Genomic DNA, 23,715 nt, shown 5'->3' with positions numbered 1-23,715 from the left:
TGACCTATCCCGTGTCTATACGGGGCCAGGCCATGAGCATCCCACAAGGCCTGGTCTGAAACCCACCTACACCTTTAATCAGCATCACCAGAAAATACCTAATTCATGATTTTTTTTTCTAAGTCGGGTTCATGTAACACATCTTTTTTTTTTTTCATTGGACAGATCCGATTTCAGTGCCTGCAGCTGATTACAATGGGTCATCCAGTAGAGTAAGTTGGTAGTCTTTACTTTGTTTCCTTTTTTCAATGGTCATATTGCTGTTTTATATGTTAGTGTGCAGTCTTTCATGCTTATGAATTGCACACATGGATGCATTGTTCTGTTTTTTCATCTTCGTTCATCATTTTTCCAAAACTTGTGTAATTTTCTCAGGTGACTACTGCAAAAGGTCCAGCTATGAGGAAAAACTTTGGACAGAACCATTCTGTACATTCAGGCTGCCACACTTCAGAGCAGGGAGGGCTGTCTTTCCAAGTTAGGTCTGAACAGCTGAATGGAAAACAAACTGGGCATTATACAGGGACTGGTAGCTTGCAAAACAATCTTGTACATCAATCAACAAGGAAAAGTCAGACAATGAATGGCAATCATTTGCTGAATTTTCATTATTATCCCATCTCTCGCCCTCAACCCAGCATCCTCCCTCCAAGAAGGCAGCAAAGGATAAAACCTTACAACAAGGATCTATTCCTTCAGGCAAACTACAAATTTGTCGTATTAGATGTTGATGGTCATGCAATTAAATCAATGGATCCAGATAAAATGTTAGAGTGGGAGGACATTATTTGTGTAAGGTATTCTTCTCCAAATCCTGTGCAGTGTCCTATTTGCTTGCAGTCTCCTCTCTGTCCGCAGATAACTTCATGTGGACATATATTTTGTTTCCCTTGTATTTTGCGCTATCTGATGATGGGTGAGGAGGACCATAAAGGTGTCTGCTGGAAGAAATGCCCACTTTGTTTCACAATGGTGTCAGTAAAAGATCTATGCACTATTTATATTGATTATGTTAAACAATATCATGTTGGAGACCATGTGAATTTTGCCCTTCTTACTCGAGCAAAAGATTCAATAGTTCCCTTTGAGAAAAATCCACATTGCAGTGGATTTAGTGATGACAGTGGCAGTTCTTTCTATGACACCTTTTCAAAGCTCACTGTGACATCGGATGTGGAGTTGTCAGTTCGGGAGGCAAACCTTGAGCTTAATGATTGGTTAAGTAAAGCAGAGGCTGGACAGGTTGAGGACTTGGAGCAGTTACCATATGTCTGTGCAGCTCTAGAACAGCTAGTCCTGAGGAAGAAATCGTGGACTGAGCATCTGGCTTTTAGCAGCAGTCCACCAAAAAATTGTGCAACTTCCGATGCTAATGCCAAGCCTTGTAAATACAGCCCAGACAAGAAGCTATCTCATGTTACAAAAATGAGAAGCGTGCATGAGAGCAGTTCTTCTGCTGAAACTTTGTACAGTAACCATGAATCTTTTTCTAGTGGATTAGACAGTCAGACAGTGGTCAAGGAAGTTGAAGAGAAAGGTCCTCGTCGGCTAAGCTATCTATCTGAGCCATTTGAAACGTCAGAAAAGGTATTTTCCTTAGATGAGTATGACAAAGGCTTCCAGAAGCAATCTGGTGATGGAAAAGACATACGAGAAAAATATTATTACACTTTCTACCAGGTACTTGAATTTGCTTTCTGACCTATGGATTTCTTATTTTCTTAGGCCTGTCAAGATTTTACATGGGTTTGTGGTGTTTGACAGTATTTCCTTCCCTAATTCTTTGTCTTTTTTTCCTCCTTTTTTCTCTGTTGGTTTGTGGTGAATGATTTGTCAGTGTTTTGTGTTATCTAAGAACATAATTTTTTTGGTTGGAAACTAGTAAATTTGTCTCACTTTTACTCTGGTAGTAGAACTTCTGAACGGAAGTGCATCATATTTTTTCTAATCATATCCTTTGAAGGGAAAGTTTGTCGAAGAGAGCTTACACGGTAGAGAACTCTTCCAGCTTCATGTTATTGTGTCATATGAAAACATGATAATGCTTATGAAAGAATTTCCTCTGGCATCTTACACCATATTCCTATGGCTACTAAATCATCTTAATATCCTTTTGTGATATGGCTATTTGGGTAGGACAATGACGTCTTTGGAAAGAGGGAGAGGGGTTACTTGGAAGGTGCAGGAAAGTGCTTAATAATGTCAGGCAGCAGAGAGTTTGTTGGATTTTTTTTTTTTAATATTCAAGCTGGGGAATAACCTTCAACGGTATTCAAACTGGAGGCCCATCTATTAAGATAGGGCAACTTAATAAAGTCCAACTGTCTTATTCAACCCTCTTAGTGGGAGGACTTATCTGCACAAACACCAAATTAATGAATAATTCCATATATTTCCATGTTGATGCACACATGCTCCTGAAGACACCATGCACGTGAGCAGTAGGGTAGCTGCAGATTCTGCCTAGCACACTGTATTAGGTGGTTAGGTGAGCTATCGAGCATGTGGTGCATGAGTAGTAGGGGAGTTGCAGATTCTGCCTAGCACACCGAGTAGAACCAGGCATCTTTGTGCAGTTAAGACGGAGGCTTGGAACACTTAGAGTTCATTGAACATCACACAGTGTTGGTTGTGGTAAGGCTGAGGGTGAAAGTCTCTCCTTGCATGGGCTTTGCTGTTGCGGATTGTAGCTCACACGGTGGAGGGTGCACACAATCAGGGCTCACAGGAGTGATGGAGCGGGATTGTGTTGATGCGTGTGCGGTGTGTGAGAATGCCTCCGGAATACGATTCCCTGAACAAACAACAAAACAAGAAAGAAGATGGAAGAGAAAACGAGGAATCCCAAAAGAGGTGTCACCCTAGGTGGGTGGCGTGGTTTTCTATTTATATGACTCTTATGTTAAAAGTACATAATGGGTATTTACGGTATGGTATAGATCGTTTCTGACCCGATCCATTAGTGTACATATTCTAACATGCTTCCTCAAACTGAATATGGTGGAGAACCATGAATAGTTTGGATTTTAAACCCCAATACCGATTTGGTGGAAGAGCCTTAGTGAATAAATCCGCCACTTGATCTTCACCACAATTGAACATGGGGTAATTTTCTTTCAATTCGACTTTCTCTTTAACAAACTGATGATCAATTTTCACATGCTTCATTTTGTCATGCCGAACGAGATTGGTGGAAATAGAAACCACACTTTGATTGTCACAATAGACTAGGGAGCTGGAAACGACTTGGTGCAAGCCACAAAATGTGCGTGATCCTAGTGACTTTAGCGGTCACAACCGCCATAGCTTGATACTCTGCCTTAGTGTTAGATCTTGCAATCGTTTTTTGTTTTCTGCTTGCCCAAGAAACAAGGTGGGAGTCTAAATAAACCCCATAACCTGTAACGAATCTTCTTGTAGTTGGATCATGGGCCTAATAAGCATTCAAATATGTAATCACCTTGATGGAATGATGGGTAGGCGTATGAGGTGATTTCATAAAGACTAGCCCATCAAAAATAGTACCTTTAATGTACTGGAGGATACACTTAACTGCTTCCAGGTGCTTTGTTTGATGCCTATTCATGAACTGAGAAACTTGATTCACGACAAAAATTAGGTCAGGCCTAGTGAAAGTGAGACATTGAAGAGATCCAACTATACTCCCGTATTTGCTGGGGTCTTCCAAGTAGGTATCATCAGCTGAATCTACACTTAGAAGCGTATGATCCACCATTGATGTGTCTGTGGTTTTGCATTGCAGCATACCATTTCGATGCAAAATATATCTGGCATATTTTTGCTGGGAAATTATGAGTCTATTTGACTGCCGGTCCACTTGCACCGCAAGGAAAAACCGAAGAGGTCCCAAATCTTTCATGTGGAAGACTTTGTGCAACAATGACTTTATCTCATCAATCTTTACATGATTATTTCCTATAATGATAATGTCATCAACATAAACAAGGATGATTATGATATAAGAATGTACCATTTGCACGAATAAAGAGTAGTCACAGTGACTCCTTTTAAAACCCAGGGTTTTTTACTATTGTACTGAAAGTCTCGAACTATGCCCTAGAAGCCTGCTTGAGACTATAGATAGCCTTTCTTGATCTCAGCATTGAGGTCTTTGAATTTCCTTCTGAGTACGCAGGAGGATTGTTCTATGTACACTTCCTCATATAAGTCTCTATGTAGGAAAGCGGTTTTAACATCTAACTGGAAGATGTGTCGACACCTTGAGCTTGTATTGAAACAATAGTGTTGGGTGCATTTGTTGGTACCCGTTTGCTATAGACTTGGTCAAAGCAAAGAAAATCGGGTACCTTTGAATTATGAAGAACTGGGGCAGCAAAGTAACTAGGCTAAGCGAGAAGGAGACATCAAGATTATCATTTACCTCGCTCTTAACAAGTGAGAAAGGCCAATAGGAATGCAGAAAATCAACAGTGGATGATTTATGTTGGCTGCCACATACATTCTCATAAAAAATATGTTGTGAGATAACTTTATTGGCTGCATGATCAAAACAATGATATCTCAAGAATTCATCATCATATCCAATAAATTGACACACAGTGGCCCTAGGAGACTTGTCTCGAGGTTTTTTCTATATGAACAAAACACCAACATCCATAGGCTTTCAAATGTGAGTAATCCGGGCACACACCATAGAGAAGAGAATAAGCCAAGTCTCCACCAAGATTGGACAAGGGAATTCTGTTTATTAGGTAAACAACTGGGTGAAAAGCTTTAGTCCATAGACCTGCTTTTAATTTTGCATCATACATTATCGTCAAGGTTGTTTTGACCACATGTCTATGCTTACGTTCAGTGACCCCATTTTGTTGAGAGGTCCGAGAGCAACTCAACTTACACTGAATGGCATTATTATGGAGGAAACATGTGAATTAATTCGACATGTATTCATCACCACCATCACTTCGCAGGACCAACATTTTTCTTAAAAATTGGGTTTCCACGTACGACTTGAATTAACGAAATATAGAGAAAACTTGATCTTTTGATTTTAAAAAGAATATCCAAGTGAAACGACTATAGTCATTAACAAAGATGAAATAATACTTAGACTTTGATAAAGACACTTTAAGGGAAGGACCCCACACATCGAAATGAATAAGTTCAAAAGGAAAAGAAGCCCTTTCATTTGATCTAGAGAAAGAGAGTTCATGACTCTTACAAACTTGACAACTGACACAAGAAGAAGAAGCTACACTTCGGTCTTTAACATCAATAAGACCTTTATTACATAAATGATTAAGAAAACTGAAATTACAGTGTTCTAATCTACGATGCCATATACTAGCATCTTGGGTAGCAATTGAAATGAGATGATGATCTTCCAAACACGAACTGAGATTCGAAATGATGTCTTAACAAGACATTTAAGCATAACCCTTAAGAAGGGTATAAAAGGAAACAAAAAGAAATAAAAATATTCTTTTATTGAACAAGGAGAAAGCAATGCTTAAGAAGCATTTTTCATACTTTACACGAGGGGCTGTACCCCTATATATACACAGTATGAGAGAGGGAGAGAATGAGGGACTCAATAGAGTCGTTGGATGGACTCGGTCCAACGACTCTAAATAGAGCCGTTAGACTAGAGTCCAACGACTCTATTGCTAGTCAAGTTTTAACTAAGACTTGGCTAGTTATGTCATTGTAGTTCAAATTGAACTCGATGACAAAATAAAAAAAATAGAAAAATAAAAAATACAGAAAAAGAAAAAATATTATATATATAATAATATAATAATATAATAATATAATAATATTATTATATATATATATATGTTTACAAGTTTACATTTTAACACTCCCCCTCAAACTTATGGTACAATGAGCGAAAGTTTGTTTAAGAGAAAGTGAAATCGGGGAGCAGCGAGAGGCTTTGTAAAGAAGTCTGCCAACTGATATTCTAAAGTAACATATGACAGATCAATTGTCCCATGTAGATATTCCTCTCTGATGTAGTGACAATCCATTTCGATGTGTTTTGTGCGTTCGTGGAATGTTCTGTTACTTGCAATGTAGATCGCACTTTTGTTGTCACAGCACATCTGTGAAGCTTTTGTTGCTTCAGCTCCAATGTCAGCAAACAATCGTCGGAGCCAAACTATTTCCATGGTCGTGGTTGCTATGGTTCTGTATTCAGCTTCGGTGGATGATAGAGATACCTTCTGCTGTTTTTTGCACCTCCACGAGATTAATGATTCACCTAAAAAGACAAAAAAATCAGTGGTTGAGTGTTTGTTATTGGGATCACCTCCCCAATCGGCATCGGTATATGCAAGTAAATCAAGAGAGGAGGAAGAAGACAAAAAAAGTCCTCGTGAAAGAGAGGACTGGATGTATCTGATAATATGCATGACTGCTCCCATATGAACAGAAGTAGGAGCATATTGAAACTGACTTGCTGTGTGAACAACATGCGCTATATCTGGTCTGGTAATGAATAGATAGGAAAGTGCTCCGACAAGCTGTCCATAAGGAGTAGGATCAGCAATAAGTTCTCAATCATCAATCTTCATTTTAACGTTAACAACTTCTGGAGTGTCTACTTTCTTATCATCAGTAATACCAGAGTTAGAAACAATGTCAAAAGCAAATTTAGTCTGAGATAATAAATATCCTTTAGGAGAATAAGCAACTTCAATACCTAAAAAATATCTCAATAAGCTTAAATCAGTCATTTCAAAATGAGATTTAAGAAGTGTTTTGATCGTTTCAACTCCCTGTTTATCGCTTCCAGTGATGATCATATCATCCACATAAGGAAGAAGCACAATGATTCCTGCATCAGAATTCTTAACAAACAAAACAATGTTAGTTAAACAGAATTGAAAACCAATATCAATCATAACACGACTAAACCTATCATACCAAACTTTTTATGCTTGTTTAAGTCCATAAAGGGTTTTTTCTAAGCGAAGGGTTTTACCCTTAGAAATACTTAGACCAGGAGGGGTTTCCATGTATACTTCTTCAACTAGCTTTCCATTTAAAAAAGTATTTTTGACATCCATTTGGAAAATGAACCATTTCTTGATAGAGGCTAAGGCAATTAAGGTTCTGACAGTTGTCATACGAGCCACAAGAGCAAAGGTTTCTTTATAATCAATGCCATATTATTGGGCATAACCTTTGGCTACTAATCAGGCTTTATATCTTTCAAGAGTGCCATCACTGTTGGTTTTAATTTTATAAACCCATCGACATCCTATAGTTTTCTTCCCTTGAGGAAGATCTTGAATAGTCTATGTTGAAACCTTTTCTAGTGCATCTAATTAAGCTTTCATGGCTTCTATCCATTTGACATCATTTTTTGCTTGGAGATATGTAGATGGTTCTTCATATGAGTGAATTAATGCAATGACTGCCCTATATGTAGGTGAGAAAGACTCGTATGACACAAACTTTCCTGGAGGCCTTGAGACTCGGGATGATCGTCTAGTTGGAATGTCAAAATATTTTTCAAGTGCACATGAATGATTAAACCCTCATCGCCTGGAATATTGGATACTAGTGTTTCTATGAACTTCTTCATTGTCAACATTATGATCAAGATCAATAATTCCTTGATCATTATCAAAGTTATAGTCAAGATCATATTCATCAGATTTTGATGTCAGATCTAACAAAAAAGAGTACTTAATGTCTTCCTTTGGTTTTTCAAAATCAAAGAAGCTCTCCTTTTCGAGAAAGGAAACATTTCTAGACACATATAATCTATTATTTTTGAAGTCAAAACACCTATAACCTTTCTGATTTTCAGCATATCCTAGAAAGGCACAAGGAATCACACGAGGGGAAAGTTTATCATTTTTGTCGGTAAATATGAAACATTTGCACCCAAATATTCTCAGTCTAGAGTAGCCTGGAGAAACGTTCATAAGTTTTTCAATGGGAGTGATATTTTGTAAAGAAGAGGATGTCATCCTATTAATAAGATAGGTAATAGTTAAGGCAGCTTCTGCCCAAAAGTCTTTTGGGACTTAATTTGCTATTAATAAGGTCCTAGTGGCTTTCATAGTATGGCGATGTTTATGTTCTGCCAGCCCATTTTGTTGAGGTGTATAAAGACAAGATCTTTGATGTGTGATGCCATGTGACTTAAGATAATTTTTAAAATCTGTGGATAAAAACTCTCCTCCTGAATCTGTGCGAAAAATGGTAATATCATTTTGAAACTTGTTTTTAACCATATTATAAAATGTTTAAAAGTAAGAAAATACTTCAGACTTATGTTTAAGAAAGTAAATCCATGTATGTCGAGAGAAATCATCGACAAAAATAATATAGTAAAAAAATCCTCGTTTAGAAATTACTGGTGCAGGACCCCAAACATTCGAGTGTACTAATTCAAGTGGTCTTGAAGAGAAAAAAGTTCTGTTCTGAAATGGTAATCTTTTCATTTTGCCAAGAATACAATCTTTACAGTCAAATGATTCAGAGTTACAAATTTTTTCTAGATTTGGAAAAAGTTGGATTTTGGCTATATGTGGGTGACCAAGTCTATTATGCCACAATTCCAACTCAATTTTCTGAATATTATAGCAAAAAGCATTCTTCGGCATTTTCAAAAAATCCATGTAATAGAGTCTTTCTCTTTGGCCTTCCCCAATCAGCTTGCCTGATTGAAGATCCTGTACCCAACAACCATGAGAAGAAAATGAAATATTACACCCATAGTCAGAAATTTGAGATACAGATAAAAGATTTAAATTCAATTTGAGAACATATCTAATTTCTGGAATAAAAAATTTCTTTGTTTTATAAATCTTTTCAAAATTTTCCATTCCTTGTATTTCAAGAAAAGTCCCATCGGCTGTAAAGACCTTTGACACACTTGTTTTGTTTTTAACACATTCAGATAGACTTTGATTACTTGGGGTCATATAAAAAGATGCACCAGAGCCAGGAGCCAAGAAATTTTACCTGGATCGGAAAAAGATGAGGCTGCTGCGCCGGTTGAAGATTAAGATAAAGAAGAGACACTTTTGATGAGAGGCTGAAGAATCTCCATTAGTTGGGCCATGGAAACTAGTGCATCTTGATCTTTGGGCTCCGATCCAACAATTGCAGCTCTTTTCTCTCTCAGCTCCTTAAGTTTGGGACATTGTGGCCTGTAGTGTCCCGGTTCATGACAATGATGACAATAACTTTCTTCTTGTCATAGTCATCATTTTGACGATTAAAGTGAGGAGGTCTATAAGATCGAACATGATTCCCTGGTCTAGACACAGCTAGAACAGGATCATCTTCAGTTTTAGAAGAACCTTTCCGGAGACGATTTTCTTTCATTGTTAATTCTTCAATAGTTTCAACAATAGAAGGAATTTTTTCCTGGTGAAGGAGGGCCGATTTAGTGGTTTCAAATTCCAGCCTCAATCCAGTTATAAACTGGTAAAAATGTTCAACATCGAATTGTTTCTGACGAAGCTCGATGTCTTCGGCACAATGCCACTTTGGTTCTAAAAGGGAAAGTTCTTCCCAAAGTCTGAACAAATCATTGTAATATTCACGAATTGTTTTGTCTCCTTGGGTCATTGTTCAAACTTTTTCTTGGAGATTGCACACATGTGCAATATCTCTAAGGGAATACATATTTTTAAGGTATTCCCATACCTTATCGGCATGATCAAACTTGGCAAGACTTGAGCATTTTTTTAATGTCAACGCTATTGATAAGCCATGACATTATCTTCGCATGAGATATTCTCTACTCTTTCCATTTTTTCTTGTAAGAGGCTAGAGCCTTGATTTTTAGTAAGATAGCTTAGGTTTCGAATCAGAACCATCCACAATCTCACATAGGCCTTTTCCCCATATATGGTGCTTCATGATTGAAGCCTATGTTACATAGTTTGTATCGTTCAATTTCATAGGCATGATGGTGACTTTATCATTGTCATCGATCGATTATAAGGAGAGAGAAAGAATAGGGATATAAGAGAAACAAGAAAAGAAGTGAGAAAAAGAAAGATATATAATACAACAAGATGTAGAATCTTTCCCAACGAAGTGATAAAACACTTCTCTTCAAGTGACGAACACTTTTGCACACGGGCACGAAAACCGAGGCAGATTTTTCTTCAAGGTCTAATACTTCCGTGGCTTTGATACCATGAAATGAGATGATGATCTTCCAAACACGAACTGAGATTCGAAATGATGTCTTAACAAGACATTTAAGCATGCATAACCCTTAAGAAGGGTATAAAAGAAAATAAAAAGGAATAAAAATATTCTTTTATTGAACAAGGAGAAAGCAATGCTTAAGAAGCATTTTTCATACTTTACAAGAGGGGGGCTGTACCCATATATATACACAGTATGAGAGAGGGAGAGAATGAGGGACTCAATAGAGTCGTTAGAGCCGCTAGACTAGAGTCCAACGATTCTATTGCTAGTCAAGTCTTAACTAAGACTTGACTAGTTATGTCATTCTAGTTCAAATTGAACTAGATGACAAAATACAAAAAACAGAAAAAGAAAAAATATTATATATATAATAATATAATATTATTATTATATATATGTTTACAAGTTTACATTTTAACAGCAACAACGGTCTTCGATGACGAAAATAATGCGTGTGACTGAAGAAGAGCTAGACGACAAGATGGACGCCGCAACTGGGGCTTCATTAAGCAGGTACAAATTCCCATATCTCCTCCCCTCAGCGAGTGTCCAATTTGTGCGAATGCCCTTCACAAAATCAGAAGACGGAGAAAAGGTGACACTAGAATTAGAATCTTGACATAACTGAGAAACGAAAATTATTTTTTCTGAAGATTAGGACCAAAAAAAACATTTGATAAAGGAAGTGGACCTCTATTGGTAGGAACATTGATAGTGCTCACACAAGTTATGTGGTGATGTTTTTCATCGCCAGTGATTACACACCTATTCCCATGATAAGGTTTAGAGTTAGCGAATTTACCCGGGTCTCCCGTTACATGATTGGCTGCTCCAGAGTCTAAGAACCAGCCCTGATGATGTAACGGTGGAGGTGGCATGCCCGAGTGGGCTGACCAAGGATTCCATGTTGGATTGTGTGGCTGAATATTCATCTGACCAAAATAGCACTGAGAGTATCCATATCATAAGGTGATCCAACTGCGGAAGCAACTGAAGGTTCTGTGGGAGGACTCTGAAGAAAGTAAGTTGGAACACGAGGTGACTGTCTACCTATAGGCGGGGTAGCTGCAGTGAGAGCACGAAAACGAGGAGGTATGGGAACAGTGGGTGGTTTGAAAGTAGAAACATATCGCCAGTAGCAATTAGAAGTTGTGTCCTTTCTTCTCACACATCTGACAAACAGGATTCATATTGCCTTGAGGTGTGGGCAAGATAGTAGCACCTTGACCACCAACACCACCAAAATTTCGGCCTTTCCCCCTGCCTCTTTCTCTAGGCATAGAGGATCTAAAATATCCTTGGGCAGCAACTAATACATCATAATTAGTTTCATTCTTTTGAGACTTAGTGGACAAATCAAACATCGCTACATGGTACGCAATCGTTCAAAAGGCGGACGAGGTGTTGTGCCTGTATACACGGTAATAAAGATCCGAAGGGACAAGGATCAATCCGTCAAGGTGTCCCATTAAATCATAACTGCATTGGAAGAGAATAATTTGCTTTTTATGAGAAGAAAAAAGAAATATATATGATTTTTTTCTTATATCAGATCTAGAGAGAGAAGCCGACGAAGATGAACAGATCTGATTTATGAATCAGATCTGATTAGAAAAGAAGAGAGGGGAAAAGATGCAGATCTGACTTGGAGGGCATATCTACTTGAGAAGAGAGAAGAGGAGATGTGCAGTCATGTTTTTAATGGGACTTACCTTGTTGTCGGCTCTGATATCATGTGAGAATCCCTTCAGAATACGATTTCCTGCACAAACAACAAAACAAGAAGAAAGAAGATGGAAGAGAATGTGAGGAATCTTAAAAGAGGTGTCACCCTAGGTGGGTGGCATGTTTTTCTATTTATATGACTCTTATGTTAAAAGTACATAATGGGTATTTACGGTGGATCTAAACCAACCCGATCCATTAATGTACATATTCTAACATGGTGGGGCTGTGAGGGGGAATTAGCTCCTGCACTTCATGAGAGTGTCCTAGTAGGGAATAACTTCCTTGATGTTAGGAAGATGGGGGGCAGGTGTGATGTAAGGGTGAGGTGGGAAGGGGCCAGGACAATGGGAAATGAGGGAGAAGGTTCAAGGATTGCTGCTGTGGGTGTCTTCCCTATTGGTGCAGCCAATACATCAATGGTGGTATGATGGAATTGTAATCAAATAAAAAGAAGTACACAAGAATACAGTAGGCAATAAGCCAATACACAAGTCACTATGGGCAATACAAAAGAGCCACTAAGGGCAATACAAAGGCCACTAAAGGCAATACAAATGCACTAAGGCACAAGAGAGAGTGAGAAGAAGAGAGCACAACACATAAAAAGTATCGATTTTATTGTTATTTGATAAAATGCTCACAAAGAAGCATAACCTAAAATGGGTTGAGGACCCATTTAAAGATACAAATGAGAGGGAAAAAAGGAACACCAAACTAGCCATTAAAGGTGCCTAACTGCTAGTTTAACAATCACAAAACTATATATATATATATAGGTTTATATTTGCTAGAATCGATTATACCTACAATCTAGCTTTAATCTCACGATACAAGTTGTTTTGACACGATCTAACCTCATAGATGTGTTCAACATGTTCAATTTAGTATGAATTGACTCTTGGATCATGTTTTTTCGACGAAAAAACTTGTTTTTATGAGTAGGAAAAAATCGATGCCTTCATAGCCGTTGATTTTTGGATCACCGGAAAAACCTATATAAAGGTCGGATTTTGGTGATCCACAATCCGGTTCCCACTAAACAAAACATGTAGATCACGTCTGTGGTGTTAGATATGAGGAAAATAAACAAACAAGGGGGTTCCACCCTATTTGCTAGGTCAATTGCACCTATAATCGACTGTAGCAAATCTTTATATATATATATATATATATCACTATCACCAATATTTTGAAAATATCGCGATATTATCAAGAATTTCAAAGTAGTCAATAATATTGGATATCTCAATATTTTCAAAATATTGCCATAAACAAAATATTGCAATAATATCATGATATTTTTTGAGAATTTTATTTTATTTTATTTTAAGTTTGTATTTCCTATTTTTTTGTTTCTTTTATATTTTATAACCTTTAAAACATGTTTCTTTATATTTTTGAAAGCAAAATAATGCAAAAATTATTTTTTTCTTAGCTTTTTGTTGTTATATTTTTAATTTTTTTAAACTCCCGAGATATTCCTGAGGTTTACCAACTTTTAAAAATCTCTCCGAGAAATACACTCGCCGAGAAATTACCTTTAACGGTATAGGTGACTATGATATATATATATATATATATATATATATATATATATATATATATATATATATATTAACAAGAATGGTGTGAGGATGGTGACGTAAGGGAGAAGAAGCTGGCTTGGGCATAGTAGGGATTGGTGGGGATGAGGAATGGTGCAAGGGAACAAGGAGAAAGGAGAGGGAGGTGAGGAGGAAGTCAAGGGTTGCGGCTTGTGGGGTTAGCCAATTGGTGCAGCACACCAGTGGCTTCTCGCCTTGGTGTGGGAGGGCGTAATGGTTATGGTGAAGTGGAGACAAAGGGGAAGATAGGTGAGTAACAAAAAGAGATCTCCTTTGAGGTGTAGCAACCTCCAAACTAAGTTTCTTTCATTGATGCCTTCTACTCATTTACAATTGTATATATGGCCTTCATTCTTCGATGTCCGAACCCTAACTATGCCCGGTTGGACATGGATCCTATGGGCTAATCCAAAACTTGCCCTATTCTCAATCATAACCTGACTCATGCATTGTTCCCCAAGTGAACCTACACCCTGCTTGCACGATGGACCCAGATTGAGTGGCCTTCAGAAGGGTGCTATCACTGTCACACAGTTACATGTGTTTGTCCTTGATTTCGATGCTGACATGTTTGGACATGGATATGGGACACATGGTAGACATAGTAAAAGCTGTGAAGAACACAGTCAGTATTGTGTCTGACCAAATCCATATATCAATAGTGAGTTATTTGCTGGTAAATTGTAAATCTTTGTAGTCTGGCTGCTGTCTTTTCACTACTGACCTTTTAAGTCGGTGGTAATTGATTTCTATAGTTATAGCCTTTTTGGTATATCAATATATATTTTTGTCATTGAACTGGCCATAGAGTTTTTTCATTATAACTCCTCAAATATTTAATGTAAGGATGATTTTGTGCATGCATATCACTCTGTTATTACTTTATTATTGCTTTGTCTTTGATTCAAATTTTTTGACCTGCAAGCTGTTCAATCTGGAAGATGAGGCTTGCCTTTCTCTCAATGGTAATTCAATGCTGATGGAGTTCCAATGAACGTTGAAGATCTTATTATTATATAGGAGTTTGAGACGGCTAAAGTATTTTGTTGCAGTTGATGAAATAAAAGAATAAAATAGTATTCTTATTTTACATGTATGACTTACTAACACGCTTTGTATAACTTCATCCTTTAAGGTTTGAATCAGCTCTCAATTTATGTGCTTATTTTGCAAATTTCAAGCTGTTGTTTGATATTTACTTGGATCTCCCAGTGGATCAGTTTGTATTTTCTAAGCAGTGTTTTTTTTCTTTGTTTATTGATGTTGCAGTCAGTAGATGGTCAGCTCCTTGTTCTTCATCGCCTAAATATGAAGTGTCTTCTTCACCATTATGGAAGTCATGATTTGCTTCCCCCCAGGTTCTCATCTTTCCCATGTGTAATTTTAGTAAATAGCTGGATAGTATGAATATCATTTAGTAAATAGTGTAATTTTCATTCTCATTTATGTGAGATTTCCAATATTCGAAGCATAATTCTTCTGATGCACACGTGCGTTGTTTTGATGTCGATGTCTGGGTTTGTGTGGATGATGATGGTTAATGGCTAATGGCCACATAATTTTATGTGGTTAGGGATATGACTGCTTTTTACAGCGAGTGGGTAACAGTAAATGAAGAAAATGAGTGTTTTTTTATGTGATGAATGTTTATGTTTACTACACAAACCAGGCGGGTTAGGCCTCTTTTTTCAAAGGAACTTTCGTCTCTCCCTGTCTCTTTCTCAAAGATGCAGGCACAATCAGACACTGATTCGAGTTTGTAAATTTTTTGAAAATTGGTGTGATTTTTTTATTTTCAATCATTAATTTTTTTGTAATTTATTACATAAAATACATTTTAATAAAATATAATTTATAGTTATTAATAAACTATTAAATTATTAAAATATTATTCATGCATGTCTGAGTAGGGCTGCAAAACACACCGTGCAGCTTGGGCCTCTGCTCAGTTCAGTTCATCATTAACACATTCATGTTCGGTTTAGGTAACTGGTGAGCTGAGTCATGAGCAGCTAGATTAGCTTAAATGAGTTGAGCACGAACTGAGTGTGTTCCGCCTTTGATTTTGTTGATATGTGTTTCAGGTTCTTATTTTTTCTTCATATACTTCCTGTACTATACAGGCCCCTTCTGAATCATGCATAGTTGAGTTTTTATGCTGGCAGAATGTTGTGTATTTTCCTGAATACTGAGACTAAAAGAAAATTGCTGCAGAATTGGTGGTGAGATTTTACAGTTGGAGACAGTAACCCAGTCGGAAGCCATGAGGAAGCGCTATCGTTTCTTAAGTCACTTTTCCTTGACTACCACTTTTCAGGTTGCTTATTCATTGTTGTACTTTTCCTCATTCATGACAGGTTATTGCTTCTTTCTCTTATCTGTCTTTTCAAATTTTATGCAGCTTTGTGAAATAGATATGAGTAGCATCTTGCCTCCTGAAGCACTATCTCCATTCATGGATGAAATCAAGAGGCGTGAATATCAACGCAAACGTCGCGCCAAGCAGGTGTGGATACATTGTTGGTAAATGCATGAACCATTTTTCTATTTGACCTCTGTTTCTTTTACTTAAGACTTTGCCATTTCAGTGTCTTCAAATAAATAACTTCCAAAATTGCCGCCTTTTATAAAATTTCCATGTTTTTAGTCTGACAAATTGGATGTGGAAGGCCTTTTTTATAATTACATTTTGGTGCAATATGGACCACCCATTTTTACCTTTATTTAAAATATATTTAAATATTTATTTTTTCAATTCAAGGCAAGTTCTAGAGTAAATGAACCATGATAAATCTGTTGATACAGTCAGATTTACTAAAAAATGCATGTGTAATGAGATATTACTCATTGATACCACTTTTTGGGGTGTGCACTTCTGCGCCGAAGACTTGTTGTATCATCTAAATTTAAAAACTGCAAGAGTAATTTTTTCTGATAAGTTTGATCCATATATTACTTTTAAATCTTCAGGGAGGTTGATTGCAGATATGATCCTGATACTCATACTGATGATTATGGCTAAGTAAAAAATGGTTAATGGTGTGCATGGTTGTTGATTATTAATGTGCTTGGTTGTCCAATCCCATGCTATCATTCTTTAGTTTGGTCTTCTCCACTCAAAAAAGGACATTCAAAGAATGTGTTAAGGTTGACGAAGGTTCGACTACCAAAAGTACCCAGATGCTCAACAATCAGTCCTAATTCCTGAACCAGAGTAGGGTGAAAATGGATAGGATTCAGTTACACTTGGATTTGAGTGCGACACATATTTTTGGATATGAATCTCAAAATAAAGCCTGAATATGTTTTTGGATTGGGTTCCTACTTTTGTGTTCAGAACCTTTTTGGATATGGACTTGAATTTGATTCAACACAGGATTGGGACTTGATCTAGGATTAACATTTTTGTTGGATCTATATTCAGATTTAGATCAAATCTTATCTTTTTGTGTTTTTCGCATGTAGAACACATTTTCTCAACCTTTTTTTTCACTGGTTCCAGTATTACCATAAAAAATCAATATCTAGATTCAATTCTAATACATCAGATCTAATCCGTTTGTGGATTAGATTGGGGTTTACTGCTTTAAATTTTGCATTTGGATTTGATCAACCATGATATGGCCTATACCCATCCGTTTTTCACCCATAATCCAGATCCTAATCTGTTCTGGAATTTTACCAATTAAAGCAAATTTTTGTACTGCATGTCATTAACTTGCATAACCTTGACAATCAATGGCAATATTGGTACATCTACTAGAAAGGTTATCAACGTCGAGTGCCTTTCCTCTACATGGGATCTTGGAGTTCCATTTGCATTCGTGTTATTAGCACCGAACTTCATTCTTGTTGTATTGTTTCAAATGTATCTCTATTTTACTCTCTCTTCAGACCTAACTCTTAAATTGTTATTCATAAGACAATGTATTTTCTATATATATTTTATATATATAAAAGAAGATACATATATATATATATTTCATATATATATTTCATATATATATATATATATATATTTCTTGTATTAGCTGTAGGGGTATTTTAGTCATTTATACATTTTTACGCATATTCATGTTTTTGAATATGATTGTAATTCTTTTTTTTTTCTTTTTTGTAATTTTTTTCATTTCTTATTTTTGTTCTTTTATGTAATATTTCTGTACACAGTCAGCGGCTGACTGTGTACAGTGTACAACAGTCAACTGCTGACTGTTGTACACAGCTTAAAAAGATAGACGTGTCTCTAATAAGTCATTGGGAATAGCCCAACTACTCTTTAAGTGTACTTATAAATAAGGCCATCTGAGCCCATTGAATGGAAGTATCACAGTGAGGAGTTGTCTCCTTAAGCTTATAAACACTGCATTTATTGCAATTCTTTTGTGGTGTAAAGCTTATAAACACTGTGCATTTATTTTGTGTCTTGAGTATTTGACAAGTTATTTGAAAACTTATTGTTTGCAAAAAATTTTCACATGGTATCAGAGCAAGGTTGGAGAAAGAAAGATGTGTGGATTCTCACTTTTTCAGGTGCCTCGAAAAGCATGCCTTCAATTTTTTGGTGATTGGAATGGATCCTCTTGTTCATCCAATATTTTAGAAGACTCTTCTATCAAGAAAGGTCTAAAAATCCTTTGTGGTATATATTCTTTTTCATCATCTCTCCTCTCTAATGGGTGAAAACGACTCATTTTTTCTCTCGGCTTCAAACTCAATGGGTCCAACTATCACGTTTGGGCTGGAAATATGGACTCATATTAAGGGGAAAGGGCTTTGGGGCTATCTCCAAGGCTAGATTCTCGAATTGGAGCCAAAGATAACCTTGATGGATTTTCTCATCCGCAGGCTCTTAAAGACTACACCAAAAAGCATGAAGAATGAGAGATGAAGAATTTAAAAATCCTCTCATGGATTTTTTCATCCGTAGAAACAAGAATTAACGCCAATATTATCAAGTTTAAAAAGGCTTCTCAAGCGTGGGAGTACCCTGAGAAGATGTACACCTCTAGGGACTTGTCCCATAAATATTACCTTCAAAAGAGGGCGCTAACTCTTCATCAAGGAGAGATGACTATAATGAAGTATTTTGCCGAACTCTCTTCTATTTGGGATGAGCTTGCTATGCTCGAACCCAAGTGGAGTGGAGAAGCCATAAAGCTTTGTCATAAACAATTGGAAGGAGATAGATTTTTTAATTTTTTGAATGGGCTTAGGCTTGAATTCAAACAAATCCGGTCTTCTCTTTTATTCGCCTTCACTTCCCCCTCTCTTGAAGATGTAATTACTAAACTAAGTGGGGAACAAACTCGTATGGGTATAAGCAAGAACAACCAAAGTGTTGTAGCTACACCTTCCAATAATGAAGAAAATGAAGGAGTTAATGCCGTCTCAAGACCGGAGAGCAACTTAAGGACCTACAAGCCTCCTCACTTCAAGAATCAAAACTCAAGTGGTCAAGGAGAGAAGAAGGATTATAGCAAAGCTTTTATGCCATTTTTGTAAAGAACCAGGGCATATCAAGCCTATTTGCCCAAAGTGGAAAAAGTTACTTGCCATGGATACTACATCCCAACCTCAAAAGGAAGAGTGCTCGTCATCTTCAAATGAAGCTCTCTCATTGCAACGAATCGTGGATGCACTTCAACCTCTTCTAAAAGGGGTTATTTTCGGAGCCGCCATGTCAACCTCTTCTCCTCCCGGTAAGACCTCTCTTGGCTTTTAGATTCGGGTGCTTATTTTCACATGACCCCAAATTTTAGTTCTTTTTTCAAATACTTCAAAAATCCTTCTCCATCTTTTGTTTTAACCGCGGATGAAACATCTTTTGAAGTAAAAGGAATAAGAAACTTTGAAAAAACAAGGGTTCTTTATTTCAAAAATTAGATTTATACCCAAATTAAACTTAAATTTGCTTTCCATTTCTCAACTGTCAGATCATGGGTCTGATATAAAGTTTTCATCTAACAAATGTTGGATACAAGATTGCCGGTCCTTGAGATTGATTGGGGAAGGCTCTAGGAAGGGCGATCTATACTATGTCGATTCCCTTCAAATTCCAAAGAACATGTTTTGTAATGTTGTCCAACAAAAAGATATTAATGTGTGGCACAAGAGACTTGGACATCCGAATATTGCAAAAATTTCTCATTTACCTTTTGTTAAAAGTTTATGTAAAAGTGATTTCACTTGTAACGACTGTATTCTTGGGAAAATGAAAAAATTGCCTTTTTGTCAAAGATCTATGTTTACAACAAGACCTTTTGAAATTATCCATTCGGATGTATGGGGACCGACACCCGTCCTATCAAAAGGAGGCTTTGCATATTGTCATTTTTGTTGACGACTACACGAGATATTGTTTGATTTATTTTCTTAAACACAAATATGAAGTTTTCTCGATTTTAAAACCTATCATATGATGATTAAAAATCAATTTAATGAGAATCTAAAAATGTTTAGAACTGACTCGGGTGGAGAATACCTTTCAAGTGAATTCAAAAATTATCTTGAAAGTTATGGTATTCTTCACCAAAGATCTTGTCTGAAAACCCTTAAAAAATGGATTAGCCGAAAGAAATCATAAACATATAATAGAGACAACTCGAACATTACTTGTTTCTCAAAACATCCCAAAACGTTTTTGGGCTGAAGCGGCTTTAACATCTGTCTATCTGATAAATCAACTACCTTCTAAAAACTTGAACAATATCTCGCATTTTGAAAAATTGTATACCAAAGAACCCGACTATAGTTTGTTGAAAATTTTCGGTTGTAAATGCTTCGTTCTTAGTGACAAGAATGACAAGCTTTCACCAAAATCCATTGCCTGAACTTTTTTTAGATATTTTGAAACCCAAAAAGGGTTTCGTTGTTATGATATTAAGAACGACAAGCTATATGTTTCCAGAAATGTGAGTTTTCTGGAAAATGTTAATGGTTTTGAAAGGAGTGAACCCTTTAAAGAAAACATGGATTACTCTTTTTTATTTGAAATGTTAGCACATGATGATGATAGTGATGACGATTTCATTCGTAATAACGTCAATGATAAAGAAGATGACTCTTCTCATCCACCTATCTCCCAACATAGAAATGAAGGAGCATTGACAGATCCTATAACATATACCCATAGAGATAAAAATAATTTTAGGAGCGCAATTGAAAAATTCAGTGAACTTAGTGGGTCCAATTCAACAAATTATAAAAACCTACGAAGAATTGAGAGAAGTAGAAAGATGACTTCTAAGTTTATTTCATATGATTCGTTTACTCCTAAACATAGAGCCTGCCTTAGCACCATTGATTCCTATATAGAACTCAAAAACTTCGAAGAAGATAAAAAGAATGATGAGTGGTTGAAAGCAATGGAATGTGAGCTTTCAGCTCTCAACAGGGCGAAGACTTGGGAGTTCCAAGATCTTCTTAAGGGTAAGAAAGCAATAGGGTGTAGATGGGTATTTAAGGTAAAAACTAAGAGCGATGAATCTCTTGAGAGATATAAGGCTCGATTAGTTGCAAAGGGATATAGTCAAAAATACGAAATTGACTATGAAGAAACTTTTGCCCCTGTGACCCGAATGGTCACCGTTCGATGTCTCATTATCGTTGCCTCAATAAAAAATGAAACATCTATCAAATGGATGTTAAAAACGTCTTCCTTAATGGTGATCTGAATGAAGATGTATGTATAGATGCTCCATCAGGAATTGAGACTTTCAAAGAGAAAGTGCTTTGCCTTCGAAAAGTACTTTATGGTTTAAAACAAACTCCCAAGGCTTGGTATGATAGATTTAACTCCGTAATGTTAGAAAATGGTTTTTCTTCCTGTTTCACTGACAATGCTTTATTTATAACCAATGCAGAGGTTGTCATTCTGCTCTTATATGTGGATGATATGCTTATAACTAAAAGTGATTCTAAAGGGGTTAAAAGCATAAAATCTATTTTGAAGGATAGGTTTGAAATGTCTGATTTGAAATTCTATTTTTTGGGTATTGAAGTAGCATACTCTCATAGAGGGTATTTTTTATCTCAAACTAAGCTTGCTTTCGAGATTATTGACAGGTCAGGTATTACAGATGATAAGGTTTTTGAAACTCCTGCTATAGTATGAGCCAAAATGAAGATTGATGGTATTCCTCTCCTCGATCCCACCCCCTACAGACAACTTGTGGGATCTTTGATGTATCTGAGTATTACTAGACCAAATATCTCTTATGCAGTTCCTACTGCAAGTCAGTTTTAACATGCACCAACATCAGTTCACATGAGTGCCATCTTGCGGATTGTGAGATACGTAAAGGGCACACTAAACAAGGGAGTATTCTTATCCTCTTCTTCTGAATTAAAATTAATTGCTTATACTGACTCAGGCTGGGGAGGTGACCCAAATAACCGTCATTCCACCACTGGTTTTTGTATGTTTTTAGGATACTTGCTAATTTCATGGAGATTAAGAAGCAACAAAAAGTGTCTCTTGTGAGAAAGCGACGAGAGAGGAGAGAGAAGCAAAGCGATGAGAAAGGAGAGAGAGGCTCTGATGGCTGCAGAGAAAACCCGATAAGGGTCTGCGGTTTTGCTTCTTATTAAATATGCACAGGTACAATAATTAGGGTACGAAAATACCCATTACATAATATACTAAAATTACAACATGCCATTAATGAGCATGTGTTTTAATAAACAAGATGAATTGGGTCTGGATTCTGAGATCCAAACCCAGTCGTGAATGGTGTCTTTTCACCCTTCTTCAAATTGTACATGGTTTTGAACCATGAACAACTTGCCTTTTAACATTTAAAATTTGTTCTTGATAAGTCCTTTTGTAAACAAGTCAACAACTTGATCAACAGTCCGAACGTATTCTGGTTCAATTTCCTTTTCTTCGACCTTCTGTCTTACAAAATGTTGATCAATTTCAATATGCTTGGCCCGACTGTAGTAGATGGGATTGAATGACATATTGATAGCACTTTGATTGTCACACAAGCGAACGCTTTTAGAAATCGATTCTCCTACTTCCGTCAATAGATGTCTGATCCATGTTACTTCAGCTGTAGCTGCTGCCATTGATCTATATTCAACTTCTCTGCTCGACCTGGCTATGGCCTTTTGTTTCCTACTGCTTCAGGAGACAAGATTTAGGCCAATAAAAATACAGTATCTTGAAACTGACCTACGCTCATCTGGATCTTCTGCCCAATCTGCATATGTGTAAGTAAGAAGTTCATTGATGACCATGTATACTCTTTTTGTACATAAGACCATCTCCAATAGTTCCCTTCAAATATCGAAGAATGCGTTTAACAACTTCCATATGCCCAATATGTGGTTCATGCATGAACTGAGATACCTGATTGACAGAATAGACAATATCAGGCTGAGTGAAGGTAAGATACTGAAGCATTACTACTGTCCTGCGATATCCTGTAGGGTCCTCATACAAATCTCCATCTTGGAAACTGAGTTTCTGAAGTACACTGGGTGTGCTTAGAGGCTTGCAATCAGTCATACCTGCCTTGCTGAGAACATCAACGATATACTTATGTTGAGTAAGTGTCATGCCTTCAGCTGTCCTGTCAACTTCTACTCCAAGAAAGTATCGCAGTTTACCACATCCTTCATCTTGAATCTATGATTCAGAAGTTCTTTAACCTGTTCAATATGTTCGTTAGAGTTACCTGTAATGATAATGTCATCAACATATATCAATAACAGGGTAACTACATCTTTGCATTTGAATATGAAAAGAGAATGATCAAGAAGAGACCGAATAAAGCCATATTTTTTTACTTCAAGCGAAAAACTGTCAAACCAAGATCGAGATGCTTGCTTCAGACAACATATAGCTCTTTTTAACCTGCACACATATTCTTTAGAGTTTCCTTCTGCATACCTAGTGGGTTGCTCCATGTATACTTCTTCCTTTAGATATCCATGTAGCAATTCATTTTTCACATCCAATTGGCTGAGAGTCCACTGGTGCTCAACGGACAATGATAGTATGATACGGATAGTGCCCATTTTCACGATTGGACTGAAAGTCTCATTATAGTCTTGTCTTTGCTCTTGTGTAAAGACTTTGGCAACCAACCTAGCCTTGTATCGCTCGATAGTACCATCTGGCTTATACTTTATCTTATACACCCACTTTGACCCAACCACATTTCGATCGTGTGGTCTGGGAATAATATCCCAAGTGCCACATTTA

General features: G+C 36.8%; 1 protein-coding gene across 3 annotated transcripts in view; it reads left to right on the top strand.

The window, feature by feature from the left end:
- The window catches only part of LOC149833508 (uncharacterized), a 32,741-nt gene that overhangs the window by 2,949 nt on the left and 6,077 nt on the right, over window positions 1-23,715 (top strand). For 2 of the 3 annotated variants that reach the window (XM_090015170.1, XM_090015171.1), the window contains exons 2-6: window positions 166-212; window positions 376-1,680; window positions 14,772-14,860; window positions 15,717-15,819; window positions 15,904-16,008. In XM_090015170.1, coding sequence (XP_089871296.1) covers window positions 166-212; window positions 376-1,680; window positions 14,772-14,860; window positions 15,717-15,819; window positions 15,904-16,008 — 1,649 coding nt within the window. Of the gene's footprint in view, window positions 1-165; window positions 213-375; window positions 1,681-14,771; window positions 14,861-15,716; window positions 15,820-15,903; window positions 16,026-23,715 lie in introns of all 3 variants that reach the window. The other variant, XR_016433429.1, reaches the window with a different exon arrangement.

This window comes from Nuphar pumila, chromosome 7, assembly GCF_984573655.1.
Source record: "Nuphar pumila chromosome 7, dmNupPumi1.hap1.1, whole genome shotgun sequence".
NCBI classification, from domain to species: domain Eukaryota; kingdom Viridiplantae; phylum Streptophyta; class Magnoliopsida; order Nymphaeales; family Nymphaeaceae; genus Nuphar; species Nuphar pumila.
Note: the sequence above shows the minus strand (reverse complement) of the source record. Positions and strands in the feature narration are given on the sequence as shown.